At 40.2% G+C, this 22,164-nt stretch overlaps 1 protein-coding gene across 8 annotated transcripts in view; it reads right to left on the minus strand.

Annotated features, from left to right (window-relative positions):
• The window catches only part of KCNT2 (potassium sodium-activated channel subfamily T member 2), a 282,967-nt gene that overhangs the window by 43,629 nt on the left and 217,174 nt on the right, over positions 1-22,164 (minus strand). For all 8 annotated transcript variants that reach the window (XM_050961381.1, XM_050961380.1, XM_050961379.1 and 5 more), the window contains one exon: positions 6,673-6,784. In XM_050961381.1, coding sequence (XP_050817338.1) covers positions 6,673-6,784 — 112 coding nt within the window. The remainder of the gene's footprint in view (positions 1-6,672; positions 6,785-22,164) is intronic.

A 22,164-nucleotide genomic window follows, 5' to 3' on the forward strand; every position in this document is an offset into this window, starting at 1 on the left:
TTCTCTTCAGATACTTCACTTTTTAACACTACTAAAGCATTTTTAGTAGCTGAATGTTTCTGATTAAATATATAGGGCTTAATCCTGCAAATTTACGTTAGCAGTCCTTCCGTTCACAAATCGTATCATTGAGGTAAGAATAAGGGCTACTCATGTAATTGTTTTGAGGATCAGGCCCATAGATTTGATCATGCTGCTAGATAGCCATCTTTAGTATAGTGGAATAGAGTTGAAGAGATTTCATATTCATTTTGTATGAAATAAATCTTATAGGTGTGTGCTTGAAGTGTAAGATTCTTTTTCATTTACTACTTTGATATAGGTTTTTAATCTTCATGAAATTAAATTATATAAACTATATAAAGCTTTTCAGAAAGGGGGAGGGATAGCTCAGTGGTTTGAGCATTGGCTTGCTAAACCCAGGGTTGTGAATTCAATCCTTGAGGGGACCACTTAGGGATCTGGGGCAAAATCAATAGTTGGTCCTGATCATGAAGGCAGGGGGCTGGACTTGATAACCTTTCAGGGTCCCTTCCAGTTCTATGAGATAGGTATATCTCCATATTTATGCCATAAATATTACAAAGCAAATAGGCTCTGGACTCAATGGCCTATCAGAAAACAAATGTAAGGAATAAAATGTACCCTTCCATCTGCTCAGTATGATTTGTAGAGGATTCTGTTTTGGTAGCAAAAAGGTGGGGTGGGAGGAAAAAGATGCCATGTTTTGGGAATATTTTTTGGCTGATGCTTAAATTTTGAAAAGAAGTAAGAGAGGATCTTGAGTATTCCTGCCCAGCTTATTTCAAAACAGGTGCTTGTAAACAGGGAAGGGGGGCTGTAGGTATGTTTTTTTTCTCTTTATTTTTAAATCCTTCATATTCCAGCTCTATTCTGCCTCTTATTACAGGCTTGCTTTTCTTTACTTTTGCTTAAAAGATTTGTGAGTAATAAAATGCTCACTCAGGCATTTCTTGCCTAGGATATGCTTTATCTTCAGGCTCATGGGCTTTCCAGAGAATTCTGCTGCTGTAGAACCAGAGAGACATCAGAGTGCCACCAGCAGTTGCTTCATAATAAGTGTGGTGCCCAGCAGCTTTTCCAATGACACTTTTGGAAGTACATCATGGGAAAGGGAATAATATAAATATTTATGGGAAAAGCATTGTTCATCTAGGGGCATGAGAAAAGAACCTGGGATGAACGTGGTTTGTATAACTACAAATATTCATAGATCTGTAAGTTGTGTGTTAAAACGCAGAGTCCCTAATGGATCAAGTTCAATGTGCCTTCAGTTGTCTCCTCCATATGCATGTCTCCTGTCACTGGCTCTGTGCTCCAGGCTAGGAAGTTCTGAATCTTTGTTAGACGCTCTCTTCTATAAGATGAGAAACAATTCATCACTATATTATCTCACTCTGGAAACACTTCATCACTATTTTCTCTAGGTATTTTACATTGTGAGCTAGGAAGCTTCCCTAACAGTGGGTCATACCCATCAGCTTTTCCTTACCCTTCAGCAATGCTTCCCTCTGAGAAAGTGAGTGTTTGTTCTTTGACATTTTACTTCTCGTTTTTTTTGTGTTCCTCCTGTGTTTATATTTGGACAAAATCCCCTCTATCTCTCTCTCATGTCATGACATTATTCTTTAAGTATGGTTTAGTATGGTGTTAAAAGAGCTGTGCTGACCATAGGGTATGTCTATACTACCCAACGGATTGTCAGGTAGTGATAGATCCATCGGGGATCGATGTATCGCATCTCGTCTAGACGCATTACATCGATCCCTGAATGCGCTCCCCATCAACTCTGGAAATCCACTAAGGCAAGAGGCTGAAGCGGAGTCGACGGCGGAACAGCGGCCGTCGATCCTGTGCCGCGAGGACCGCGAAGTAAGTCAATCTAAGTTGATCTAAAATATTCTCATAGCTGAAGTTGTGTATCTTAGATCAATTTACTCCCCCCTCAGTGTAGACCAGGCCATTGTGTCAATGAGTATGTCTACACTGTAGAGGGAAGGTGTAAATTCCAGTCTTGCACCAAGCTGAGCTAGTTCACTAAAAATAGAGGTGCAGCTAAGGCAGTGGGAAAGACTAGCTGCCCAGAGTAATAGCCCATCCAAGATTCTAGGTATGTACTCTGGCAGCTAGCCCCTCCTGTCCTGCCATGGCTACATTGCTATTTTTAGCATGCTAGCTTTCTTAGATTTAGTGTGGGTATGTCTAAGCAAGCTGGAAATTGTAGCATCTCCAGTGCAGACTTACCCAGTGGCATAGAGAGATGTAGGGATGGATCTGGACTTTGAAGTATGTGCCCTTCCCCAATGTAAAAATCTCCATCTGATCAGACCATTTATCCATCTAGCACAGTAACCTGATTCCAACAGTGGGAAGTACCCATGCTTCTGAGGAAGATGAAAGAACCAAGAAGGGGGCATAGCTGTGGGGCTATACAAGAGTTTATAGGATTGACAGAATGACTGGCATATTGATAGGAATAATAAAGTGACCTTTCTGTTTTGACGATCTTGGTAACTGCTCATTTTGCATTTGAGACTGATCTGGAACCCAGAAAAATAGAATTCAGAAGGATTGTCTCATATTTATAATCTTTGGGGAATATATATTTGCATCTTACTGAATTCCTAATATTAAAATCAGTTTAAACTTCAACCCTTCATAATGGAGACATAACAACCTTTAGCATGGGAAAGGTGGGAAGGGAGAAAATGGGAACTTTTTACTGGATACAAATCACAGTGAAGGACAGCAACAAAGTTTATAACTTGTTCTAAGATACAAAGCAATGAAGAGGAAGAGAGAAGTATTCAAAGATAAACTCTTCCACAGAGCTGAGCTTAAAATATAGGGTCAGATTCTCAGCTGATGAATATCATTTCAGCTCCATTGAAGCTAATGAATTGACACCAAAGTACAGATGTAGCTTTAACCATATTTGGATTTTTTTAAACAGTCCATATGTCACTACTGCAAACTAACTGGCTCATGTTATTTCAGATAAAATTATCTGTGTTTATAACTCAAACAGTAGTAAAAAAATAATGGAGGAAATATGCTCCATTCCAAATGGAATTTGGGGGAAAAAGCACATCATCTTTATAAAAGTCAGCTCAAACATACAGAGGTCTCCCCTGTATATTTTTAGCCCTCATAACCAATTTCAGTTTGTTTCTTATGATAAAAGAGAAGAGTGGAGTATCTGCTGGTTACATATGATCCTATACATTTTAAAATAGTATTGGCTCTCTGATTAAAGGAAAACATGCATTGCCTATAAATCAGTAGGTATAAAACTCTTTAGCAAATAAATTCAGTTTGTTTACTGGAAAATCACTGGAAACTAGGATGTAAACCTCAATCAAGTATTTTCTACCTCTTGTTTCAAGATTTGTCCTAGTATGGATTCTGTAAAATGGCCGTTTTGCTTTTTCCTGTTTGAAGACAATCAGATGAGATGGGATTTGATTCCCGGCATATGGTTTAAACATATTTCATCATCTGTTTTACTTTCTCCTGGCCAAAAGGCTCTTGCCTTGTCTGATGCCAGCTGTGATTGTTTGGTTATTGTGGGTTTTTTTTATATCAATGAAAGTTGCAGCTGCAACAGCAGATGGAGTTCTGCAAATCAGATTTCTTGCTTCGGCAGCCCATTAAGCCATGAAGTCAATTTTGCATGAGTGTATATAAGCATTAGCTGAAGGCAACTACCCAGCCTTTGAAGTCTATCTGAAAATGGGGAGCTTAGCCTGGGAATAGCAAACAGCTGAGTGTTTGACCATATAAGATCACTATCACTCAAGTTTTAATAGCATTTCATTTTGCAAAAGGGAGTTCTGAAAAGTCTAATGAACTACAGCACCACCTGTGAAATGCTCCATTGTGACTGTTAAAAGTGAAATGAATGGGAAATAGCATCAACTGTAGGCATCCTCAACCATCAAACAAGAAATGTTATTTTTATAAAATGGTTTATCTACTCATGTGTTATGCTGAAAGAGTTAGGACAGGAAGTTAATTAAATTGCTGTTCAGTATCCAACCTTTAGTCATAACTGTTTGCATGTACATGTAAATTAACCAAATGTTTCACCACAGTAGCCTGAATTTTCCAATACCTTTCAGCAATCTTCTTTTTCATGTGAGACAGAAAAATCACCTGGGGGTTCAGTCCTGACTTCAGTTGAGCTAGGTTTTTATCCTCACTGAACTACTGCAGAAGCACTTCAAATGTAAATGAAGAGCGGTAATGATTTCCTAGTAAGTATCTCTTTTCACCAAGCTATGTGTTGTAGTCTTGGAGTATGCCCAGAGTTTTTTATAGGTTCTAGGGCACCAAGGAACAAAACTATATGTGACTAAATCCCTGAGGGATTTCCAGCTATTGACAGATACTCCATGCTCTAATATGGCAATACAGATATACCAGTAGTGCATCATTCTAGCCAATCTCGCTTTACTCTTTCAGAAACCACTGGGAAAGAGCTAGTATGCGAGAATCACAGCTGCAAACCTCCTTTGTAGGTGACAGAAATGCTCTAAGGAAGCAGCATAACACAAACTGAAAGGCGATAAATTGAAGAAAACGGGGAACAAATGAATAAACAAAGCCCACTAATCAAAGAGTGATGAATAGCTAACAGGGACCCAAAGGAAAAGCAATATAGACTGGAAAAATAAATGTAGCTAGTCTTAACAATTAAACTGTTGCCATAATATGAAACTCTCTGAAATTCAAGAACCTTCCAGCATTGTGAGTACCTACTTCATGGCTTTCAATATATCTGAAGATACCTTTCTGGAATTTTGCATCTTGGCTTGAACACATCAGTATAACATAGGTTTTAGTATACTATATCACTTTTCAGCTGTTGAGGTTATCATTCTGTTAATAACTTATGCAGGGGCCAGTGGTCAATAACTCATGAGGGGACTCACCCAAGCGTTAGTTTAGTCTCTGACCAGAAGGGACTAAAATTTATGGTCTCATTCTTGGTATGACATAACTGAGGGTGGCAGACTATCTTGAACCTCCTAATACTTAATAATCTTAGATTTTTGCAGTTCCCTGTCATGCATAAGGATGTGTCTGAGTGAGTGACTTGAGTGACTGAAGTTTTGATTGGTGCAGATTGCTTGCATATAAAAACTATTTGAATCCTATTAGTAAGTTGTGTTAGTGTTGAAGGAAGCAGCAAAATTTAAGTGAATATTGCAAATATTTAAAGAAAATAAAGTTTGAACTCGTAAATGAAAATTCTTACAACCGGAAATTTAATTCCATGATTTTTTGTTGTACAGTCATGGAATAGAAATGATACCAGGTGACCTGTCCAATCAAAACTATCACAGCATGACTAGAATACAAAATATTACGCTCTTTCGGGTGGGGACGGCACTTGGTACAGTAGGGTCCTGGTCCATTACTGAGGCTCCTAGGTGCTATCACAATACAAAAGATGATAAAATTTCTCAGAAATCTACAGATAGGAATTATTTCCAGAAATGATTTTGTGAATCTTCTTAAATAGAAAATTTGAGAATCACAAACTGATCACAGAAAACTGAACACAAAGAAGCTAAATTAGCCAAATAAATGTCAGTATGAGTTATTTGCTCAGCACACCGAATACTCGCCGTAGACAAAATACTTTCTACAAGACTCAGCAAATCAAATGCTGTTCTGAGCAGTCCAGAATTTTTCTGTCTAACCTCCCTGTTCCCTGTGTTCACCAGATACACACCCTAAACAAAACTGAAGATAAATATTTTAGCTTTATCTCCAATAATATTTTTCCCCTGGGACGCTGGTCCTGAGAAAAGGGTAACTTTTACAAAAAATAAAGCAAATACAAAATACAGATACCAAGATTTTGCAACTGATTGTCACAGCAGTTGTCAAAGTGTGCGTCAGGACCCCAAAGTGGGTTGTGACTCTGTTTTAATCGAGTTGCCAGTGCTGGCATTAGCCTTGCTGGGCTTGGGACTGAGGCCAAAGCTGAAGCCCAAGCCCCAGGGCCAAAGCCAGAGGGCTTCAGGTTATAGACTCCTTGCCTGGGGCTGAAGCCCTTGGAATTTGTCTTTGGCTCCCTCATCTGGGCTGATGGGGCTTGGGCAATCTTAGGATTTAGTCCTCCCTCCTGGGGTCATGTAGTAATATTTGTTGTCAGAAGGGGGTCGCGGTACAATCAAGTTTGAGAACCCCTGGGTTGTCAGAATATGGAATTATAGTCTCACTAAATTGACTTGGAGAACAATATATTTTATTATAGTTATTTTAGTACATGGATGCATATTAAAGCAAGTGTATATATTTTAAGTGTTTCAAGTCACTTTAAATGTTTTCCACATTAATTGTTTAATAACCTCTTAGAATATTGGATGGTATTTTTTAAACAGGTACAGTTAATGTTTCCTTGAACAATATCAGTGTCAGCCTATAAATCAAATACTTCTAAAATTAGGTTTTATAAAGTAAATGAAACTAGATAGAAAGCAAATTTCAGATTAAAGTTCAGGTAGACTTCAGAAAAAGGTTTTCTGGTATGCCTATAACTACAAGGCTGTTTCGACCTCTTCTGACTAGCCTACCAGAAAACCAGTAAAACAAGTTGATGTAATCTTTAACCCAGTTATAAAAAACAGGTGTCCTTACCTTTTCCAGTTTTGATAGCGCAAGAGAGTAGCAGTCTTTGGCTCTGAACTGCATGAATCTCATATTGGCTGGGTGAGTTAGCTCTGTGATTATGCTTAGACTTGAAAACAACCTATGTTTTAAGGAAATGTTACAGTTACACCTCCAATGATCATACTTCATTGTTAAAGTACAGCATAATGCAAAATTTATCTGTACCTCCATATTTATAATTAAGTGCAAGATAATTCTGGCTTTTGATACAAGAATTCTCATAACTAATAACAAGGAATGCTGCACAAAAGATTCTCCATAGACTCAGGGGAAGCAAATGTATTTTCAAAAGTGGAGCTTGCAAATATTAACAAAATAAACATTTACTGCAATTTCTAGAGCATTTCAGATGACACAATCTCCAATATGACAAAAGTTTACATGAAAGGAGAGGAAACCCAGGAAACACTTAAAGATGACAACACTTTCATTGGAAGTCATCCAATGTAAACCACCAGTATATTAAAAATAGGGTTATACTCAATTATTCATCCATGAATTCTCTGCTTACTTGTTGTGTAAATGTCTGCAGACCATACAAACTGTCAATGTACTTATTAATGTAAAGCTGAAATTAACACTTGCTCAGAAAGCAGTGACTAAAATTGCTGAGTAAATCAGATGTGCCCATAGAACTGGACTTGAGATATATATATATATACACACGTATCTAAAAGGCATGTAAATTGCTATCCATTGAGTTAATGGATGGGATGCTGGATTGGAGCTGCAAAGTGTCAGGCAGCTCTAGGATAAAGGAAAAAGAGTATAGAAGGCTAGGACCCTCCTTCATGTGCTCCACTGCCCATTCGCCAGCCAAGGAGTCTACAATCATTTATTTAAACCCTGGCCTAGTGTTTCTCAAACCTCTTGTCCCATTATTAGCTGAATCTTGCCTCCCCATAGTTATGGAGTAAATAAGCTGTGTTTAGATTGCTTTGAGTTTACCTGCTTGCCTGTTTAAGGGATCAGCATGGATTTTTTTTCCTATTGGGGCCAAATTGACTGTGGTCTAGTGGGTTTTTTGCATTCCTCGTAGAATCATGGAGACACAGCCTAAATAGTCATAGAACTTAGGAATTGCATTAAGTTAGTTTGTCACAACCAGAAAATCAAAGACATTTGGGATTTGGCTAGTGAATCTCAAGCTTATAGGGCAACAGCAAACCTGAAATCCCTTCAGACTGGGGTCCCTCTTGGTACCTTCTCACCTTCCACACTGAGAAGGGGACAGAAGATTTAGCAGAGCAAGATGAATGCTAGGGGAAAGCAGTGGAGAGCCTACCTTAAGTTATGGGCTATACGATGTGTCCTGTAAACCACCCACACTTAATCCACCTAAATGTTTGGTATAGGAAGATGGATGGATAGTGCTTCTCTCCAATGTTAAACTATATATTAAGTTGCAGTGGGCTGCTTAACATCATTCCTGTGTTTGTCCTTCACTTGTGTGTCCTGCTCACTGGAGAAGTATATTGCATTACCGCTGGCCTGAACACATGCTTTTTTTGTTTTTAAAAAAAAGACTGATAGCTTAATCCTATGTTCAATATATCACATAGGTGCTTCTAAGCACCTTGCTACATATGTATTATCAGTAGAAGCTATCTACCTGGTAAATTTATGGATACGCTCTAAAGCCAAGTGCCAGAGGTGGGGATGGCAAGGGGCACAGTTTCCCTCAAATTCAAAGTGCAGTTTTCAATGGTCTCCAAAATACTATCTAGTTTCTACTAAATAGAAAATGTGGCTGAGATATGAGAAAATTGAAGTGTTCCATTCTGTCTCATTCAAGACTTTTTGGCCCATTTTTAGTACTTAATGTAGAAGTGTTTAACATGTAAGCAGAGTCAGGATGAGCTCTACCTTGACATCTGGTGGTGAATTATGGGGAGTGTGGAAAGGAATTTCAGGTATTTGCATTGGCACACCCACCCCACCTAGCATAGCCCACGGCAGCCTGGGATGGTAATTTTGACAGCTCTGGGATCCCCAATTTCTTTGTTATTGGGGCAGGAGGAATAAAGTGCTGTCACCCTGATTATGTGAATGAGGAACTATGAGACTGCTTTATGACAGAGAGTCGCACCATCAATTAAGTAGCACTCACTAGACAAGGGACATGGGTGCCAAAACCCAGTGAATTGAGAGAGGTTGGGGATTGGTGTGTGTATCTGATGGTATGGGCCCCTTTTGAGGGCCTGAAACACCAATTGCACATCCTCCTCTCTCCACTGTTGAAGAGCAGTACTAATTTTGATTCCATTAGGTGTTCATCTAGAGGTTGCTGAGCTGAATTCAATTTGGGCCAATGGTGCACCAGCACCGGGGCTCCCCTACTACAAGCTGAAATCACTAAAAGAGGTAAACTTACTGAACTGAGATCACTGAGTGCTGTGTTAACTAGTGGGAGAGCCTGAAGATCTATCGCTAAGTGGCTGGCAGAGCGAAGCAGTTTGCAGCATGTTGGAGCAGCCCATGGAATAGTGAGCAGAGCGGCTTGCGGGGATGGCTGGAGCGGCTCACGGGTCGGCTGGAGGAGCGGCACAGCTGGTGGAGTGGAGTCGGTCGTGGTGAAGGCTGCAGCAGAACTCCACGGAGAGGCGGAACAGTCAGCCCTGGACCATGTAAGGTGTCCCTTAACACCCTGTGTGTGCCCCCCCCATTTCCACCCAGGCTGGAGGGGTAAAACTCTGCAGATAAACTTTTGAACTCTGGGGTGGCACTGACCAGAGACAGAGACTTTTGGGTTGTTGGATTTTGGGGTGATTGGACTTAAGACCTAAGGGGACAAGGACATTGCCAAAACTTACTTGGTGGGTCTTTTGCTCATGGTTTACGTTCTGAATCCTGTTTGTGGTGTTTCCCCAATATGATGCCACATTGTTTCCCTCCTTTATTAAAAGGATTTTGCTACACTCAGACTCTGTGCTTGCGAGAGGGGAAGTATTGCCTCCTAGAGGCGCCCAGGGGGTATGTAATTGTCCCAGGTCACTGGGTGAGGGCTTGAGCCAGTTTTGCATTTGCATTATTGAAATGAAACCCCTGGATACTGAACCCGGCCCTTGTTGCTGCCAACTCAGAGGGGCAGAAGGGTTACAAACATATAGATAGAAACTGATTGTAAACTGCATTGACCTGGGAGAACTGAAGTTCTAGTGGTCAGGAGTATAGGGCTGCCTTCTTATTGTTTTTAATAGATTAGCACCTTGACGCCCCAACTGAGAAGAGGGCTGTACTGTGCGAGGTGCTGCACAATCACATAGAAAGAGAGAGCCCAAGCCTCAAGGAGATGACAGTGTAAATATAAACCTCCCAAGAGTTGGAAGAAGGCAATATTATTATTCTCAGTTTTCAGTTGATGAACTGGAAAAAGGGGAACAAAAGTGACTTCTCCAAGTTCTCCAAGGAGCCTGTTGTAATGCTGAGAATAGAATGCAGTTCTCATGTTTGTCCATTGTCTTGTCCACAAAACCATTTTTCTTCTTCATTGTGTATTTGTAGATGTGATTAGGGTTCTAATTCCAGTGAATGTCAACACATATATAGCTGAAATTTCAGAATACATTCAGGGATGTACCTGGAGCTGTGCCCGGACTTGCACTAAGGCATCCAGGATGGGATTTAACAAAGGAGATTAAAGGAGTTAGACATAGGCTAGCACTCCTAAGCTCTTTTTGAAAAGTAGAACTTTAAAAAAATGCTGTTTGCAGTATAGATCATCCTTATTTAGTAGAGCTTTGAAATTATTTTAAATAGATTTTAGAGTAAACTATACTTTTGCAAGATGAATTGGTGATGGTTTCCTTTTTTCCATATAGTAATAGGGAACTGTAAAACTAACAGCTTTCAAACCCACTGTTGCCATCCCCTAGGAGTTCAAGCAAACTGGGATCCAGATATGAACTGTACTGGTTTGGGCTTTCCTAAACCCAACCAACAAATAAGCAGCTTTTTACAGGCTTCTGGCCTGATTCTTATAGTATTGCTGAACACTTAAAACTCCCACTGAAGTCAAAGGGAGCTGTGGATATTCAGTTACTTTGAAAATCATTCAACTGGTACTTAGCAACTGACTGGTTTCATAACATAAAGCAAGAATAATGTTCAAAAATTCTATTGATACTAGTATTCTTAATTCTAGCCTTTTGATGCCATAAAACTGCTCCTATCATGTCTGATTGCATGGTACAGTGCACATTCTAGGACAAGCAGGCATACTCTCTGGATTGTCGTATTATATGGAAAGAAAATATCAGTGTCTGAGAGATTGATCTACCTCTCAAAGCCACCAGATGCTCTACTGCACTCTAGTTGTTGAGGGGCCCCATAAAATAGGTGAGGAATGATGCTTTATTTCATGTATCAGAGGGGTAGCCGTGTTAGTCTGGATCTGTAAAAGCAGCAAAGAATCCTGTGGCACCTTATAGACTAACAGATGTTTTGGAGCATGAGCTTTCGTGGGTGAATCATGCATCTGAGGAAGTGGGTATTCACCCACGAAAGCTCATGCTCCAAAACGTCTGTTAGTCTATAAGGTGCCACAGGATTCTTTGCTGCTTTATTTCATCAGTACCCAGTGATATTTTACAAGTAACACAGTATAGGAACAAAACCTTGGATGAAAATTGGTCTCTTCATGTAATTTTGATTTTTTTTTAGAGAGGAAATTTCTTTGTGAAGTTGGCACAAAGTCTGCAGTGGTGAAATTTTTTCATTATCCTGGGTGTCCTATACATTTAGGTAATGCTTAAAGCCTATGAGACAGACATTGAGGGTGGTTCTTGAATACAACATATTTTTTTTTTATTTCAGGATGCATTTTAAGAGCAATTGTTAATATTCCTTTCTTTGTATCATTTAGTCCCTCTATGTCTCAATGGAGGCAACTTCTATTTCCAAATGTCCTGTTCTTGTGGAATGGTGAGCTATTTGTTATGCAAAGATATTATGCGTAGTGCACAATAGGAAAATGACATGAAAATTAACCTTGCAAAGAAAACATGTGGTTCAGGAAATCCATGTAAAGTAAATCCATGTAAAATCTAAATACTGCATTAGGTACTTTTCTCCATTATCAGTCCAAGAAAACTTTAAACAAACAAAAAAACCACCATGGCCCCTAAACATCAGAGGTAACCTATTTTCATCTAAGACTGCCAGTTGTGAAGGCAAAATATTCAATCTGAAGAGGGATTAGGTAAGAAATGAGCAAAACTCCTACTGAATGCCAAGGTGAAGGGTATTCACCTTTGTTCTGTTCTGTTGGGCATGACAGAACAAGAAGTAATGGTCTTAAGTTGCAGTGGGGAAGTTTAGGTTGGCTATTAGGAAAAACTTTTTCACTGGGAGAGTGGTGAAGCACTGGAATGGGTTACCTAGGGAGGTGGTGGAATCTCCTTCCTTAGAGGTTTTTAAGGTCAGGCTTGACAAAGCCCTGGCTGGGATGATGTAGTTGGGGATTGGTCCTGCTTTGAGCAGGAGGTTGGACTAGATGACCTCCTGAGGTCTCTTACAACCGTGATATCCTATGATTCTAAGATTCTACGTGATGTCATTTTGCAAAACTTCATAAACTAGACCAATATGGGATACTCTGTAGACAGTATATATTGCATAAGGTCAAGATTTTAGGAAGTGACTCATGTTTTTGAGTGCCTCCATTTTTTTGGATGCCCAAGTTAAGATCCTGAAGGCCTGATGGGATGGGATCTGAGTTACTGCAGAGAATTCTTTCCTGAGTGCTGGCTGGTGAGTCTTGTCTACATGCTCAGGGTTTAGCTGATAGCCATATTTGGGGTCAGGAAGGAATTTTCCTCCTGGGCAGATTGGCAGAGGCCCTGGAGGTTTTTTGCCTTCCTCTGCAGCGTGGGGCATGGGTCACTTGCTGGTGGATTCTCTGCAGCTTGAGGTCTTCAAACCACAATTTGAAGACTTCAATAACTCGGACATAGGTTAGGGGTTTGTTATAGAAGTGGATGGGTAGAGTTCTGTGGCCTGCTTTGTGCAGGAGGTCAGACTAGATGATCACATTGGTCCCTTCTGACCCTAAAGTTTATGAATCTAAAGTCTATGATTCCCTGCCCCCCCCCCCCCAGGTCAGGTGCTTATGCCTTTTTAGGTATCCCAAATGGAGGCAATAAAAATCACTCATCACTTTTGAAAATGGCTTTTATTTTCATGTTATCCACTGTTCATGTTTAAAGTCATATGTTTGTATGTTCCTTTTTTTTATTTACAAGGCTTGAAATGAATGGGGATGCAAACATGACTACCCAAAAATAGAAACTTCTGAGGTGGGCTGGAAATTTGCAAAGAGATATGTTGTCAGGGCCCTAAACTCTTTTTATTATTTTTATTGCTGGGCAATGACCAATCCAACACTCCTTTGCAGTTACTTAAACCCTGATTTCTCATTTGTCCTCTGATCTTTCCAAAATATTCATGTGTTCCCAAACAAACTGAGACTTCAGAATAAATCATTCTGCCATCTAGGGAAAAATTACTTGGATAAATACACCTGAGAATAATTCTCCTCAAATGTTCTTTTAAAAAAAATCACCAATACATTGCACCACTATTATAGTCATCTAAAATCTGAATATTTGTCTGTCTTAATTACCCTCAAATTCAGCCAATTCCAAATGGCAATGGCTGTCTCACTTCCCCTACCTCTTAATGCCAGTGATTCATTAATATTAAATGTTGTTTCTCCCAAGGTGACTCAGTTATGAAGGCCTTTTGGTTAACAATTGCCTGGTGAACAAAAATAGCTGTTGTAAATAACAAAAACAAGATTAAGATTAATATATTCTAAGGAATGCCAAGATGAACCTGGCCATTTAATAGACAAAGTGGCAAAGAACTCTTCTAGTGATATAAGCATATATTTTTCCCCTGGATTCTTTATTATTTTACAGTTTTATTTCACTTCTGTACAAAATAAAATATTTGGCATTTATACTCCCATAAATTAAGTAGTTTTGCTTTCCTGTTGAAAAGGAGTTGATAACTGAAAAGTTGTTCACTGTAAACAGATCTGTGATGTTACAGGATATATAGCATACTGTAAGTATTTATGATGGAAAAAACAATTGCATTTGGGTTCCCTTTCTTAAATCCAGAGAATGAGGTGTTGGGATATGTATACTCTTTAACTTCAGAAAGTCAAGCAGTCTTTCGAGTGGGAGTTAGCTCTGCGGGGAATCAGGAAGTGAAAAACTTAAGGAATATTACTGTTTTCCTTATGCTAACTTTCTTGTTCAGTTTTGGTGGAAAGCAACTCCTGTGGTGTTTCTTTTTAACCATTGTCACATGACATAAAGGACATGTGGATTGACTAAAATTCTATCTGTTTTCCTGTATGAATTGAGCTATACATTCTATGGATTGTTTATAAATACAGGATAACGTTATGGTTATCTGAACATTTAAATCTGACAGGTTTCAGAGTAGCAGCCGTGTTAACCTGTATCCGCAAAAAAAATTGACTATTTTTTAGGTCCTCTGATGAGATTTAATGTGCTCCTATAGCTCTAAAGCTGTAAGGTCTGGGGTGAAAGTTGACATAGGGACTTAACAGTATGGGGCTGGATTGGGGCCGGCTCTGGCCCCCGGAAGGGGCAGGGCCTCAGGCAGAAGGGGCGGGGATGTGGGGTGAGAGCCAGCCCCGGCCTGCCCTGTACTGGTAAGTGCCTTTCCCTCCTCTCCCCTGCTGGGGTAGCAGCAGCAGCTGGGGGCTCCGGCAGCAGTTTAAAGGGCCCAGGGCTTGGCTGTTGCTACAGCCCAGGCCCTTTAAATAGCCGCAGGAGCCTGCAGGAGCCCTGGGGTAGCAGCGGCAGCTGGGAGCTCTGGCAGCAGTTTAAAGGGCCGGGGCCATAGAGGCAGCAGGAGCACTGAGCCCTTTAAATAGCCCCCGGAGCCCCACCACTACTCCAGGGCTCTAGGGGCTATTTAAAGGGCCCAGGACTCCCCTGCTTCTACCACCCCAGCCCTTTAAATAGTCCCCGGAGCCCTGGGTTAGTGGCAGCGGGGCTCTAGCAGCTATTTAAAGGGCCCAGGGCAGTAGAGGCAGTGGGAGCCCCAACCCTTTAAATAACCCCCGGAGCCTCATCACTACTCAAGGGCTCCGGCAGTAGGGTTCTGGCAGCAATTTAAAGGGTCTGGGGCTCCAGTCGCTGCTGGGAGCCCCGGTCCTCTAAATTGCCACCTGGGAAAGCTGGGTCATCCTTGTATGGCACATCGGCTCTTGCTGGTACACCGTACTGGGGCGTACCGGCTTACTTTCACCTCTGTGTAAGATACTTGACCGTGTTAGGTCCATCTCATGCTATCCTTACTGAAATACTTTACCTGTCCTTGTTGCTCCAATGATCAGTTCATTGCAAGGAGGAGGTGAAAATACTCCAATAGAATATCCAGTTACAGAGGAAAGTGTTTAGAAAGTCACAGAACATTCAGCCCTGCAAGGAGATTGTCTAGTGCATAACAAATCATATATTGAGGGTTGGATGGTCTAAGCCTCTGTAGCTCAGAAATAAGTCTGTAACATTAATAGGTGGACTCCTCTCTGGAAGCTGAATCTGAACAATAGTGTGTGTTTGTCAAATGTGTACAGCGAAGACATTATGGCTGCTTTACAAGTATCCTGTACTGCATAGTTTGGAAGCTAGCTGCTGTAGCAGATCCGCCTCTCTCAGAATGGGCCTTGACATGAATTTCAAGTTTGAGTGTTGCCAGGCTGTAACAGCGATAGATGCAATCAGGCAGCCATTTTAGACATGGTTCTCTTGAAACCAGCTGAATTAATGAGTTACTGTCAAATGAAATAAAAACCTGGATATGTTTTCTGAATGCTTCAGCACACTGTATCCTAGGGGCCTTTTCACATCAGGTTGTGGAGAAGGGATTCACTGGAATGGGAATGTGAAGAAAGCCTAAACATTCAGCAAGGTCAATGACTAAGATTTTGTCTAAATAATTATTTCTTAATGTCCTCTACTGTTGCAATACCAGTGTAGTACCTCTGCTAATGGTAGTTGTGATGGGAGCACTAGTGTAGACCAGTTGCTGGAGTTTTAACCATCCCATCATCACAGACCTTTTCTAAGAAATGTTAGACAACCTTGTGGTAAAAATGCTAGTGGACTGCGTAAGGGAAATTTTCTGAATTTAGGATCTGGAAAGGATAATGATCAAACAGTTTTTATGTGGGACACACAATAAGATCCATGTGTGACTTTTCACAACAGGCCACAAAAACTTTTCTACTTGCAACTGTATTACTTCTTGTTGTTCATTCACGGTAGGTGAGAACTTGATAAATATTCTGAAACATCTCTCAATTTCCAACCTCAAGAGCCATACCAATAGGAAGAACTAGATCTTGGGTTAGGATGTAAAGAGGTGCTCTAGTTCTATGTTGCCAAATGAGTTGATCACCCAGTGTCATAGTTAAAAAGTTAAGAACTATATTTGTTTCAGCCAAGGTGTGTGTTAGGATCATGGAACCCTTATCTCTTCAGTTCTCAGCCAGAACTTGGGTTCCAGAAGTATCAGTAGGAAGACATAGATGATTTTCCCATTTCAGATCTAGGAGAAAATGTTCATGACAACTGCATTCTCTTCTCCTTCATTCAAAAAATGGTAATTCAGGGTTTGATCAGAGGTGCTGTCAATAGATCAACTTCCACTACTCCTGAAATATTTGAACCGCTACTCTTTAATCTCAGAAATATACATCTGGGTCCATTATCAATTGATTTAGTCTGCTACTGTCTTGTCTCTTTCCTATTATGTGGCCATTGGGGATGTTCTGTTGGACACTTACCACTCCTGCACTTGAAGGGTTCCCTGACAAAGGGTTTAGTTTATGTAACATAGGGCCATGTTTGCTTTTGTCTAACTGGATCAGCTGTTGGGACTGAAGGGTGTTCAGCTTCAAACATGAACTACAGTCACATCACTGCTCTTAGATTTTCCTGAACATTCTCTAAACCAAAGTTCAACTGAGTCCAACAGGAGCTTTGCCTGAGTAAGCACTGCCAAACTTTGGCTGAAATGCTGGTATACCCTACAAGAGTGAAGTCTTTCCTACAGAAATGAGGTAGGCTTATGGGTATAAGTGGTCAACCTTTAACATTATCTTCCATTTTTAGTTTGCAAATAATTCTGTATTCTTGAAATGGGAAACATCACTGGAATCACTAATGTCTCTCAGCTTTTTAAATGTGACTGTTACAAATGCTCATTTTAAAATGGGGGATGAGAATACACAAATACATGGAAACCAAGTTATCTGTGAAATTTTGTGTGAATTTAACACATTTTACAAGAAAATAATTAAACATTTAAATGCAACCTTGCATATTTGTTTAAGGATTTTTTTCAGCATGTTGTCTTAAAGATTGTCTACATTTTATGGGTCTTCAGCTTCAAGTTTTGTCATCTGAATATCTGACTGTTGAGTGTGGTGATCATTTAACGCAAAATGGGGTGGTCAGATTTGAGAAAAATCTAAAATTTGCTGGGCAATGACAAGTTCTCTACATTGTACTTTCTTCTGTGTTTGAGAAGGGACAGTGCTTGTATATAGAAAACACACAGGGGATGTTTATTCAGGATGCTGAGCATACATTGACTCTGTAGTTCCCTGGTTTTCCGGTTCACAGACCGACACACACAGTTTTGAGCTGCGCAGTGTTACCAAACAGCGTCTGCCTGCATTATGCAATGGTGTAATGGATTGCTAACTAAATGCTAGCATTTGCTAAAGAAATCACACCCACGATCCTCAGAATTAACCTCTACACTTGTGTGTTAGATTGTGTAGAAATATATGAAAGCCAATTTGTTGAAGCAATCCTAAAGTTGTACAAATGAAGGCAAGCGGAAGATTCATTTTTAATTTCCTTTTAAAAAAAAATCCTCTTTAAACCCTGGCTCCTTATTTCTGCATTAATTCTGGACCATGCAATGCATAATTTTCAAAGGATTTGCTGGTAGAGGATTTTCTTGTAGTAGCTTCTTATATCAGGCAGGTATTTAAATGTGAATATTAGCAATATAATACATAAAGTCAACTGTAAAGGGAGGATTAATGCCCGATTTAATGACTGGATATACATAACTGAATGTGAAAGCAAGTTATTGGGTCCCTGGAAGCGCTGGATTTAGACCATCATCAGGTTATGCAAAGTGACTGTTCCTAGTGAGTCAATTTCAAAACTATTCTTTGGACTGTAAGGCTACGCATAAATTAAGTCTGCCCTCTAGTGGATTTTTAGGGAAAGTACTTTGCAGTTATTAATCTGATGAATGTTCAGGTAAAATTGTCTTTTGCTCTAAATGCCTGCACAGGGGAGTAAAGGAGCATAAGCCACCTCATTAAGCCCATGCACAGGATCACATCATAAGGATGAGAACAGTCTCAGGGAGCCACTATTCCTCATCCCATGCCAGTGAGTGAGGAGTGGGCAGGGACAGGCAGAGCTGAGGTGATGTGGAAGCAGAAATAATCTGCTAAGGGGGTATACTAGTAGCAGACCCCTTTTCCTCTGGACCAAGAGGAGGATTCAAGGGGAGAGATGTAACACAGTCATAATTTCCTCCTCTGTCTGCCCCTGACTCCAGAAAGATTGTTAAATCACAATCAGGCCCTTAAATCACATAGCAACAGCCATGTGTAAAGATTTCTATCATCTCCGCTTGGCTAGGAGACTCTCTGTCCCACCCTAGTAGACAAAGACCTGGTGTATTTATTCATGCATTCGTTTCCTCTTGTCTGGATCACAGCAATGTGATAAACCTGGGCAAGAAGCCTTCAGCACTTAGAAAATTCCAGTGGGTACAAAACACTGCAGGACATCTCCTCAATAGCACAGGCTACCATAAGCACATGACACGTGTCCTCTGCTCTCTACACTGGCTTCCCACAGAATTTCCAATTAAGTTCAAGGTCTCTGTCCTTATCTTCAAAGCTCTCCATGGCCTAGGCCTAGGATACCTAAAAGACTATCCAGGATGAAGACAGCGGTCAACAACTTCACTAGTCGGAACAATAGTAGTAAAAGCCATCTGTATGGGAGAGAGAACTTTCTCTGGGGATGGTCCAAAACTTGACCTTGCCTCTCTAACATACACATAGCAACAGGCATATTTAATTTTAAAATGCTCTCAAAGCCTACCAAAACAAGACACTCCACTGCATATGCTTTTTGTCTGGGGATGAGATGAGAACGAACACAGGGAGGATGTAGTCATGTTGCTTAATGCACTATTCCAAGGCACTAGGATACTACAGTCATAAGCGTATTCTATAAATGCCTATATAGAATAGAATTTGTAAGATGTCCATTGCTATTAGTGGGCACACTTACACTGTTTTAAAAAAACATATACTATAAATTAATACAGCTCAGCAGACACAATGTCAACTAATATGGTCTAAAAATAGAACAAAAATAACCCTCTAATGCAAATCCTGCCTCAACACCTCCTCAACAGAAACCTGAGTAAATGACCGCGCCACACCTAAAGGAAGAGGGGGTGTTGTCCAGGCTTGCCAGAGGAATTCAGTAGTGCTTTATGGCAGTGGAGAGGAAACAAGGTCCAACTGCTGCAAAAAGGTAGGTGGTGGTCTGCTTTGCAGAACTGACTCACCCCCTGGGGAATGTAAGGGATGGAAGGCTGCCATAAAGGTGCAAACCCTGGCCTTGGAAACCTCCTTCTCCATGTTATTAATTACCAAACTTCCACCTCACGGCAGGATTATGAATTTAGTGAGGGAATTTGTGCCACAATGTTTAAGTCTTAACCTATTTTCCTGCCAAGCACATGCCCGCATTTGGATGATGGCATAGTGGATTCCCTGTCTCTTTTCAGTTCAACAAAGTGCATGGGCTTGCACCAGGAGCGAGCAATGAACTAAGGTAGATACTGCTGGTGCCATGGAGCTGTGGCATATGAGGATCTGGAATGCTGGTCACCTATATGGCCCATCAGGATGGGGAAGGTGTTGAGGTACATGGCATTGGCAACTCAGCTTGCAGGAGTCCTCAACTATCCTTGCACAATGGAGAAACTGAGTTCATTTGGGAGAAGGGGGTTCACCTGACCAAATTTGGGGGGTGACATGTTTTGGGTTGCTATACAAAAGGCCATTGGAAGATGTCTGGAAATGTGACTGGGTTTGGGTGGGGGAGGCAGAAAAGCTAATTGCTTGTGCCTCCTTGTGGCGGATGTTCAGTGCAGGTACTCCATATGGAAGGCATCCAGTGACCAGATAAATGGCCTGGTAAAGGACTTAAAAAGGAGGTGCTGGTTAAAGGAACAGAACAGTGTGGGGATTGGGGCTGCTATGGTTGGAACGGCTGGGAAGCAACCCCTTTCTTATAACCCACCTTACCTCCTACAAGGGCAATGGATTTTCTGGAAGGACCTGGATGGAAAAAGAGCGGGAGCTGGTGGAAACCCTCTGGGTAATTACGGAATAAACATGAGGTTACCTGCACTGTACACTTTTATCTCCTGGGTAGTGCCGGACATCTAATAATGAAGTTGTGGTCTGACTAAATCCATATCAAGTGTCTCCTGTCCAGACAGGCCTTAAAATATATGTTTGGGGTCAGTTAGGCTTGCCAGAATAATAAGGGAAGCCCATTTTAGAGTAAAAGAGCATCCACCGAGGAGGCCCTGCATTTCACCCCAAGTTTAACATATCAGTGAGGAAATGGGGGGAAATGGCCTTTTGGCCAGCCAGCACCTATCCATTGCTCAATACATTTATTTATACTTAAAAATTAAGGAAAGCTTGTTATTTTGCATCCAAATGATTAAAGATTCAGATTACATTCAGTGAGACTAATACATACTTTCTTACTCTCTTTTGAGCTTTGATTGAGTCAAACTGGTGGTGTGCCAGAGTTTTAATTGGCATGGTGCAATTTCTTGTTTTCAGCAAATAAACAAAGATGCTATAAACAGGACATTCATTGTCTGAGGAGGAAGGCAACTTTAAACTGAGCAAGATTATTAATCAATGTAAAACACTGAGCAATGTCAGAAAACTTCCATAAGAATCCACACCCTAGGCTCAACAGTATCATTTTACCTCACTGAGGTCAAAGTATTGATTCCATTTAGAGAATGATCTCTAAATTTTTGAATGATCCCATTCAATGTGACTTAGTTTCTACTGTATATTCACTTTACTCAATTTTTAAAAGTACTATTGAATCAAAGATGCAAAGACCATAGTAGTCATGAACTACACATTTTAACAAAATACTTCAGTGCTTAAAAATTGTTTTATAATGTTGCTCAGGTAAACTCAGGTAACAATCTGCTGAAAAAGTCAGGTAACAATTTGCTATTTTTTTTATTACAAAGCAAATCTCAAATGTAGAATCATGTTTCCTAGAATCCAACCTGAATTGCTCTCCCTCTCACATCCTGCTCAGATTATTTATACATGGAACCCCTTTCCCCATCATATTAACTCACTGAAAACTTTTCAGAATATAATTTATTTGGGCATTATTTCTCTAAAGAATATCACTTTGCGCTAACGTATTAAATAGCGTGTTCCAACACTAAACTTTTAGCTATTTTATAGGATAATCTAGATTAAGCAATCTTCACCCACCACCTCCACCCATGCCTCTAAATTTGCTACATCTGCATATGTAGTGACCTTACCATATGCGCTCTAGTTTGGTCTCAAATCATTAATAAAACTGTTAAAGTAATTGGTCCAGTATTTAGCCCTATGAAACTCATTACAAAATTCTCTGAAGAATGTAAACCTCTAGTCTAAATGCTGTGCATTTTCACTAGTAACAAATTATTTCTATACATTAATACCTCATCAATATTTGATACATCTTTTTACATCCTTTCTCCTTTAATGTTGGTGCACAGGGTAGAAACTAGTTTCTTCCATTCCTCTGTCATTTGTTTTATAAAATACTACTGGTAAAAGATTATGAAAGCTTTCTGAAAATCTAGTTATAGGTAAATATTTCATTTTAAGACCTAGTTTTCTTTTCTAACTTGGTCAAAAACACAAAGAAAATCTCACTCCTCTTTTGGCCTTCTTGTAATTATATATTTTTATAATAATAATTATGCTGCAGATATGAGCTTATGCTGCCATCTAGTGAAAACATGGTGCAAGCTGTTAACAGACATAGAACAATTGTACACATCTGCAAAGCCAAACTTAATTATGGCTTTTCCTAACTTTTGGGTACTTTACTTTGAAACTTTAATGTTCTCTGAACATTTTTTGTGCAGTTTTTTAGGGTTGTTGTTCATTTGCTTTACAAAAATGAAATTTGATCATGTGTTGACACCTACATGGTTCATCAGTGGCTCCACCACCCTCATCTCTGGCACTTGAGCTAAAAGGCTAAATTCTAGCAGTAGTCGGTTGCCATCCTCTATGTGGACCAGCCCTAA

This window comes from Gopherus flavomarginatus, chromosome 7, assembly GCF_025201925.1.
Source record: "Gopherus flavomarginatus isolate rGopFla2 chromosome 7, rGopFla2.mat.asm, whole genome shotgun sequence".
Lineage (NCBI taxonomy): Eukaryota > Metazoa > Chordata > Testudines > Testudinidae > Gopherus > Gopherus flavomarginatus.